This window comes from Sus scrofa, chromosome 7 (genome assembly GCF_054392235.1).
Source record: "Sus scrofa isolate SSC_HxYL_T2T_F1_AM1 chromosome 7, Sscrofa_HxYL_maternal_Yorkshire_Landrace_v2.0, whole genome shotgun sequence".
Lineage (NCBI taxonomy): Eukaryota > Metazoa > Chordata > Mammalia > Artiodactyla > Suidae > Sus > Sus scrofa.
Genome location: NC_139389.1, coordinates 26,677,683 through 26,686,367, shown reverse-complemented (window position 1 = coordinate 26,686,367; position 8,685 = coordinate 26,677,683). Strand labels below are relative to the sequence as shown.

The following is an 8,685-nucleotide window of genomic DNA, read 5'->3' as shown; positions in this document are numbered from 1 at the left end:
GGAAAATAAAAAAAAAAAAAAGAAAAAAAATATAACAACTAATAATTTTATTGCTCACATTATAATGTTAACTCACAGGAAAGTTAAACAGGACTGAGTACTATCTAACTACACAAGGTGTGGGTGACACAGGTAAATTTCTATATTTGATTTCATTCAAGAATACAAAGGAATAAATAAAAAATCAACTTTATCAACTGATATCTCTCACAAAATTTCAGTATTAAGATTCCATGGATAGTGTATCAGTTGTTCAAGTTTCCCTACATTACCTAGGAATGCATTGTTAACACAACTAGACTGGATTTTCCTATTTATTTTTTCTAAATCCAGTTTTGTCTGTTATATATATGGTAAATGATTTGAGAAGCAATGCAATTTCACATCACAACATTTTATTACCTGTTTATTTATGCTCAGAAGGGTTCTCTAGATCTCTTAAAGTTAAAGCCCATTTCTGAACACCCTCTTCAAGGCCCCCTTTACCTCTTTGTTCCTCAAGGTATAGATCAGTGGGTTTAGTACAGGAGTGACCACACTGTACATAATGGCAATGATCCAGTCCTGGTCCATGGAGCTACTTGAGGCAGGACGAATATAAGTGAAAATAACAGGAGCATAGAGAAGAACAACTACCATGAAGTGGGAGGCACAAGTGGACAGTGCTTTATGAAGCATGCTGCAAGAATGTGTCTTGAAGAAAAGATGGATGATAATGTAGAAATAAGAGAGAAGTGTCAGAAAGAATGGGCCCATGGCAATGGTCCCTGTGACAGTGTTGAGCAGCCACTGGTTAAGCTCAATGTTCCCACAGGCCAGCTTGAGCAAAGGCTTAATATCACAGAAGAAGTGATGGATATGGTTGGAACCACAGAAGTGCAAGCGAGAGGTCATTATGGAGTGCATCAGGGCATGGAAAAAACCAATGATCCAGACAGTGACAGCCATTTGAGTACAGACCCAAGGATTCATGATAAGAGTGTAACGAAGTGGTTTGCAGATAGCCACAAAGCGGTCAAAAGCCATCACGGCCAATAACATGGCCTCTGTGCTGCCGAGGAAGTGGAAGAAGTGAAGCTGGCTTATGCATCCCCAGAAAGAAATTGCTTTGTGTGAGGAGAGGAAGTTCCCCAGCATCTTTGGCAGTGTCACTGTGGAGTAGCAGATATCTAGACAGGACAGGTTTCCCAGGAAGAAATACATAGGAGAATGGAGTCTTGGCTCAGAGATGACAACCATCAGGATGGCTCCATTCCCAGCCACGATGACCAGGTAAACTGCGAGGAAAAGCACGAAGAGCAAAGGCTGCAGTTCTTGGATGTCTGTCACTCCGAGGAGAAGAAATTCAGTGACTGATGTTTGATTGGGCATCACTTAAAAGCAAAGACAGAAGAGTATATGGAATGCTATCTCTTCTGGAAATTAGAGTCCTCTGGCTGAGGATCTTCCCTCCTGGACGACAATATTTTGAGGGAGAGAATTCTGGTTATAAATAGTCCCAGCACAAAGGTTTTACAGGATGTGGACCGTTAGCTTATAAAATGCAAAGGTTATGTGTTGGTTACGAGCTGTTACTCACCTACCTTTTCTTTTTTATTAGATTTATCATAGTATTTTTGTTTCTCCCAGGGATTCAGAGCCTGTTGCCATCCTACCATCTGATGTGACTGCGAACTTGTACTTTCTGATACAAGTTGCCTGTTCTTGTCCTAAGTCAGCACTAACAGAGGGTAAATTTTAACCCACTTCACTTCACCACTGTCTCTTGAAGGGTTTTTACTTAAGAAGAGACAATTGGAGAAAAATAAGGGCTGTAAAGAAATCTGAATCGATATGCAGACATTGGTGTGCTTCCTAATAAGAGGGAATCATTCAAAATTTGGGAAATCCGTGAAAGGAGAAGAAAAAGATTTGATGTGACGAGAGCAAAAGATGTGAACTAGGGAACATACCTGTGGATCCCAGGGGATTCTAGGCTGTATCGCTAGAGAAAAATTTGAGAAACTATTTAGATTCTTTTCCACCTGTGTAAAAGGCTGACTTCAAGGAATTCAGAGAATCTTTCTTGGATAGCAGTGTATATTTTGTATAGTGTTAAAATTTATTACTCCTGTTTAAGACATAAATGTTTGAGATACTTTTTTTTGTTCACTGTCCCACAGCACAAAAATGTATCAAGAATTCACTTGGGGGAAAAACCTTTTCCTAACATTGAAAGCAACTAGCAATCAGATTTCCTGTACTAAATGATTTATTTCACTGCAATGTGAATATTTAGAGATTACGTATTTACTTTGGAGATTATCTAGAGGAATGGCAATAAAAATGTAGGCAGGAAAGAGATTTCATAATGTAGAAGCACAATGAGGAGTTCATCGTAAAATAGAGAACCAGCGCTAAGTCCTGGGCATTTAACTTTAATGCTAGCAAGATGACGGAGAATATGAGTAACTTCCCAGCTTGTCTCCCGTTTCATCCTCATACCTGATTGAGTGGTCAACGTCACAGCTAAGGAATGTTTTCAGGTTTATACTCATGAAAATTAAATAGTAGAAAACTATTTGAAAAGTAGATAGTAGAAAACTCTTTGAAGTGATAGCTTGTATTGGGGTTGCAGCATAAGCTCTTCATCTTCCCCAGCCAATTCTTTCTGAAATTCTGCCTGTCTTTTATGAGCCACAGATCTCTCGACGTGCAAATCTTGAGAGAGCATGTCCCCTGGGTTTGAGAAGATTATTGTAAGAATAAACAAGATCCCTTCCTATATCTGCAGTATAAGAGAATGTTCCTTGGGGAACTCCTATCTTGAGTTCCTTTTTTTTTTTTTTCCATTTTTCTTATGTTTTTTTTCCCCCTAATATGTTTCTTTCTTAGTTTCAGTACCATGGGCAGTACAGTTGTCATTAACCTTATGTTTTCTTAGTATAATTACCTTTCATATGGTATTATATTGTATTTGGCTTTCTTTTTATGACTTACTTACCTACTTTTTATGACTTACTATATCTGGAAAATAATATATGGCACAAAGGAACCTTTCCACAGGAAAGAAAATGTGGACTTGGAGAAGAGACTTGTGGTTGCCACGCGGGAAAGGGATGGAGTTGGAGGGACTGGGAGCTTGGGGAAATAGTTACAGAATGTTGCCTTCAGGTTGGATGAACAATGGGATCCTGCTGTGTAGCACTGGGAACTCTTGTCTAGTCACTTACGATGGAACATGTAATATGAGAAAAAAGAATGTATACATGTAACTGGGTCACCATGCTGTACAGTAGAATAAATACGTATATAAATAAATGATAAAAAAATTACCTTTCATTTCCTGTGACAGGATTGAAAGGTTACACTTTCTCATCTTGGGAATGTCCCCAGAAAAACTCTTTTTTGTTGTAAAAGGGAAAGAAATTGGGCAAAGACAGTTAAGGAATGAGGGCCAATCACATACCATTGATCCACACAAAAAGATGTTTACTCTTCCACTCATTTATTAATGTGGTTCTATGGAAAACAAAGAGGAGGGATAGGGTGAAGTTGTATTGCTTTTGTTCTTTCCAAATCTGATTCTTCACTGCTGGTGATAACACTAAATTGTTTTCTAAGTTTGGGATCCTAAAGCTCACATTTCTCTCCATGAGTATGAGGCTGGTCTCTCCAATGTGTATCTTCAGTTCTTGCCATATCCTTGAGGCAAATTATTTTATCTGCTCCATCCAAGGAATATATATATGCTATCTGATATCTATCTAAGCTTTCTTTTTTTTTTTCATTTACATTGATTTTTATTTTTTCCATTATAGCTGGTTTACAGTGTTCTGTCAATTTTCTGCTATATAGCAAGGTGACCCAGTTACACGTACATGTATACATTGTTTTTTCTCACATTATCATGCTCCATCGTAAGTGATTAGACATCATTCCCAGTGCCATACAGCAGGATTTCATTGTTTATCCATTCCAAAGGCAATAGTTTGCGTCTAAGCTTTCTAATTAGTTATAAATGCCATGTACTTTGTCCATCTTTCTATTGAGGTTCATTCCTTTGGCTTTGCAAACGTTCATTATATATCCATCCCATGAATAATTTCTTGTTACGGAATATGCTATGAATATAATACAAATAACAATTATTCGATGCTGATTTTGTAAATTATTGTTCTGGGTTCTTTAGATTTATTAGTTTATTACTTCTTTCAAGCACCCAGTGAATGAATTATTAAAATCATTCCTACTTTACCTCAAGAAAAATGAGGCTCAGAGAATTTAAGTAAATTTTGCTCCTCCCTCCTAACTCTATTGAGGAACCATTGAAGAAAATAGTTGTATATATTCAACATGTACAATACACTAAATTGGGTGTATAGCCACATATTATCAATTATCGTCATGATTAAATTACCTTATCTTTCAAAAAATTGTGAAAATAGGATTCAAATTGAGCCTTTCTAGTTCTAGATATTACAGCAGTATTCTTCCAAAACCCACTTATCTCATCTACAGATTCCTCAGTTGTCTAGAGATCTATTATTTTGATGATGTCAGGATCAAAGATTTTCCTATTTCATGTTTTATATCTTTGAAGTCTTACTTTCAAATTATTTTGATCCTCAATTCAAAATGACGTTGTCTTAAAAATGTTCTTTTATTACAAGGCATGCTTCATGGGCATGTCACCTGTGCGGTGGCACAAGACCCTTTGTTAACAGGGCCCCTAGCTTGATTTAATGCTTTGTTTTCAACATCTTGAAAATTTTTTTTTTTTTTTGTCTTTTTGCTGTTTCTTTGGGCCACTCCCGCAGCATATGGAGGTTCCCAGGCTAGGGGTCTAAGCGGAGCTGTAGCCACTGGCCTACGCTAGAGCCACAGCAACACGGGATCCAAGCCGCGTCTGCAACCTACACCACAGCTAACGGCAACGCCGGATCATTAACCCACTGAGCAAGGGCAGGGACCAAACCCGCAACCTCATGGTTCCTGGTCAGATTTGTTAACCACTGCGCCACGACGGGAACTCCAACATCTTGAAATTTTTAATAATTTTTGAGTGAAGATACTGCATTTTTATTTTTGGCTGAGCCCAACAAATTATGTAACTCTTCTTGTTTATTGGAGTTAAATTTTATACTTGCTATTTAGAACTACAATTTTATAGATTTCATATTTAAATTTTATACTTGCTATTTAGAACTAGAGTTTTATATAGATTTCATATTTAAATGACCAGATTGGCTCTACTGGTCTTTGTGTAGAAAGACAAACTAGCAATTTTGTCTTCACGGAGTTTTGCATAGAATACCTACTCCATCCCTTGACTTTAGTCTATGTGTTTCCTAAAATGAGTCTCTCGTATGGACCTTATAGTTGGATCTTGGTTTTTAAAATCCATTAAGATGTTCTATAATAATTTAATCCATTTATATTTATAGGATTTATGAATAGGTAAAGACTTACTCTTGCTATTTTGTTAATTATTTTCTGACTGTTTTGAAGTTCTTTTATTCATTGAACAACTAGAAATAACACTGTTAAGAGTTGAAGTATATCTGTATCTACATACCTAAATCTACATCTACATATATTTTTCCCATGGCATTCCTCTCTACTTCCAAACATTGATGTCTTCTCATCGTCTTCAATATAAAACCTACGTCTCTCTAGAGAGTATCCTCTCTACAGGTACACAGACTTACTTTTAGATCTTCAGAAGTGCTGTGCTGAATTGCACATCTTTGCTTTCAAATATGCCTTTCCTGCCTGGAGTGGCCTCCTTCGTCCCCTATCTTTGCCTGACCAATTGTTTCCTCTCCTTTTTTAAATTTTTTTAAATTTTTTAATTTTTAAAATTTTTTTAATTTTCCCACTATACAGCAAGGGGGTCAGGTTATCCTTACATGTATACATTACAATTACATTTTTCCCCCCACCCTTTCTTCTGTTGCAACATGAGTATCTAGACATAGTTCTCAATGCTATTCAGCAGGATCTCCTTGCATATCTATTCTAAGTTGTGTCTGATAAGCCCAAGCTCCCGATCCCTCCCCCTCCCTCCCCCTCCCATCAGGCAGCCACAAGTCTCTTCTCCAAGTCCATGATTTTCTTTTCTGAGGAGATGTTCATTTGTGCTGGATATTAGATTCCAGTTATAAGTGTTTTTTTTTTTTTTTTTCTTGATAGGCAGGAGTCTTGACCCAGACACCTTCTCTGGCGTATGTTCAGCCAGTGATTTTGGATTTTTTTTTTTTTTTTGCTATTTCTTGGGCCGCTCCCGCCGCATACGGAGGTTCCCAGGCTAGGGGTCGAATTGGAGCTGTAGCCACCAGCCTACACCAGAGCCACAGCAACGCGGGATCCGAGCCACGTCTGCAACCTACACCACAGCTCACGGCAACGCCAGATCGTCAACCCACTGAGCAAGGGCAGGGACCGAACCCGCAACCTCATGGTTCTTAGTCGGATTCGTTAACCACTGCGCCATGCCGGGAACTCCTGTTTCCTCTCCTTTAAAACCTAGCCTACCTGCTACCTTCTTAGGAGGCCTTCTATGACCGTGCCCTCCCAACCTTCCCCCCATTCCATCACAAGCCCAGTTCGGGCTATGACTCTCACTGGTCTCACAGCACCTACAGTTCCTTTGACATTATCATTTATCATATTTCTATCATAAACACTTGAATGATCTCGTTAAGACAGTATTTGATAAGGGTGAAGTAAAACTAGAAACTAGGAGTCTACATAGAGGGACATTGTGCTAAGATAGGCATGGGCTAGCAAGGAAGAAATATATAAACATTTTCCAAGGAACTGTTGATAAAATTTTACTGATTGGGGGATGAGGAGAGAAAGAGGTTGTCAAAATAAAGATGACTATGATATCATAAGCTGGCATATTAGGCATATTTTTAAATAATTCTAGTGGTTTACAGTGTGGTTGGGAGGAGATAAAATAGTTTGTGGTTGAACATGCTGGTTTTGAGCTGATGCTGGAACATGTTTAGCAGACATTTGGAGATATTACATTGGGGCTCACAAGGGAGGCTATGGCTGGTGGGGGTTCCTGTGGGCCAAGGAGGAACTGCTTGGGCTTGTCACCCAAGTTCTGGGGGCTCAGCAGCTAAATCCTCCCACCCTGAGAATCTTTCAAGTCCCTGCATTCCATCCAGAGCCCACCCTCATCTCCACGTTCAACAGGATTAGGGGAGAGGGGAAGTCTCAGATGCCCAGGTCACATACCTCTAGAAAGATCTGCAGACCCCAGGCCTTCTCTTACCTCTGCCCTCTTCTTGGCTCCAGCAAACCTTACTCACCTTAGTAGAGGTATTAGAGGGGTCCTGATGGGGAGAAAGGAGGGAGTCATTTCAACTGGCTCCTTTCTATTAAAGTGGGAAAAAGAGGACACGGGCACAGCAGGGGAGCCTTTGAGAGCTAAAGATGGAGTGCCCTGTTAACCCTTCCTGCCCAACCAAGTAGCTGGCAAGAGCCAAAGGGCTCAGCAATAGGACTAATGTTCACAGATACTTGTAGTCCTTCACTTTCTAGTGTTCTGTTCTGCTATGGGCCCTGGGATATGACAGGAAATATTCCCTACATGATTCCCCCTACCCCTTCGGTGTTTTCCTTTCATATAAAATTCATGCATCTTATTTTTAAAAAGTTAATCTTGGACTTCCTGTGGTTGCTTAGCAGTAAAGAACCTGATTAGCATCCATGAGGGCACAGGTTCAATCCCTGGCCTTGCTCAGTGGATTAAGGATCTGGCATTGCTGTGAGCTGTGGTATAGGTCACAGATGAGGGTCGGGTCCATGTTGTTGCTGTGGCTGTGGTATTGGCCGGCAGCTGCAACTCTGATTTGACCCTAGCCTAGGAACTTCTATATGCTGCAGTTGCGGCTCTGAATTGAAATCTGTCAATCAATCAATCAAACCTACATGGGAATAATTTTTAATACTATTAAAAACCAAGGACTATAATTTAAAATCTTACAATTGTTGGCAGTCCTTCAATCTCATCAGTGATGAATAAAATCTCTATAGATATCTTCAAAAATAATGCAAACACACAATTAAACAAAACTTTCTGAAAAAAATGAGGCCTTAAAAGGGGAAGACTCTTTAGGACACTCTCTTATTCATGATGACAACATAATATTGTTGGGAATCGAACCAAAGTTGGTAATTAGTATGGTGATTCTAATGACAACAAAGATGATATTGACTGTAGTAAAGCTGATGGTGAGGCTCTTCATTGTTAAACTGGTGACGCAAATGGCAGTGATGGTCAGAATGGTGCTAATGAGGGCACTAGATGACCAAGTTTCAATAGTATCAGTGTTCCAAGGCAACCGAAAGAACAGCTCATCCAATCCACCCTTCAGGATGTTATATTTTTATAATATATCTTTTTCTATATTATCATGCAAAATATATTTCCTTTGACATATTACTGACATAGTCTTTTGAAATAATAATAATATAATGTATAATACATACACCAAACTCTGGAATGTATAAATAAGCCTGTAGCTTGTGTGGGACTTAGAACCTAGTTTTCCTAATTTCTAGTTAGTATTCTTTCCAATATACCATATTTGCTCTGTGACAGCCTTGCTATTAACTGACTCTGTAAATGTGGTGGTGAAGAGTGGGGATTTTCCCCCAGATGTTTGTTTATGGTCATTTCGTTTATTC

General features: G+C 38.9%; 1 protein-coding gene across 1 annotated transcript; it reads right to left on the bottom strand.

The window, feature by feature from the left end:
- Positions 1 to 444: 444 nt before the first annotated feature.
- Positions 445 to 1,392, bottom strand: LOC146401458 (olfactory receptor 12D1-like). Its single transcript, XM_084970399.1, has one exon. It carries the CDS (start codon positions 1,369 to 1,371, stop codon positions 445 to 447), a length of 927 nt encoding a protein of 308 aa, XP_084826525.1. The 5' UTR covers positions 1,372 to 1,392.
- Between the last annotated feature and the right edge of the window lie 7,293 nt (positions 1,393 to 8,685).

Bases quoted from the DNA above. Each gene is read 5' to 3' on its own strand.
- LOC146401458 (XM_084970399.1), bottom strand. From the start codon at position 1,371: ATGCCCAATCAAACATCAGTCACTGAATTTCTTCTCCTCGGAGTGACA.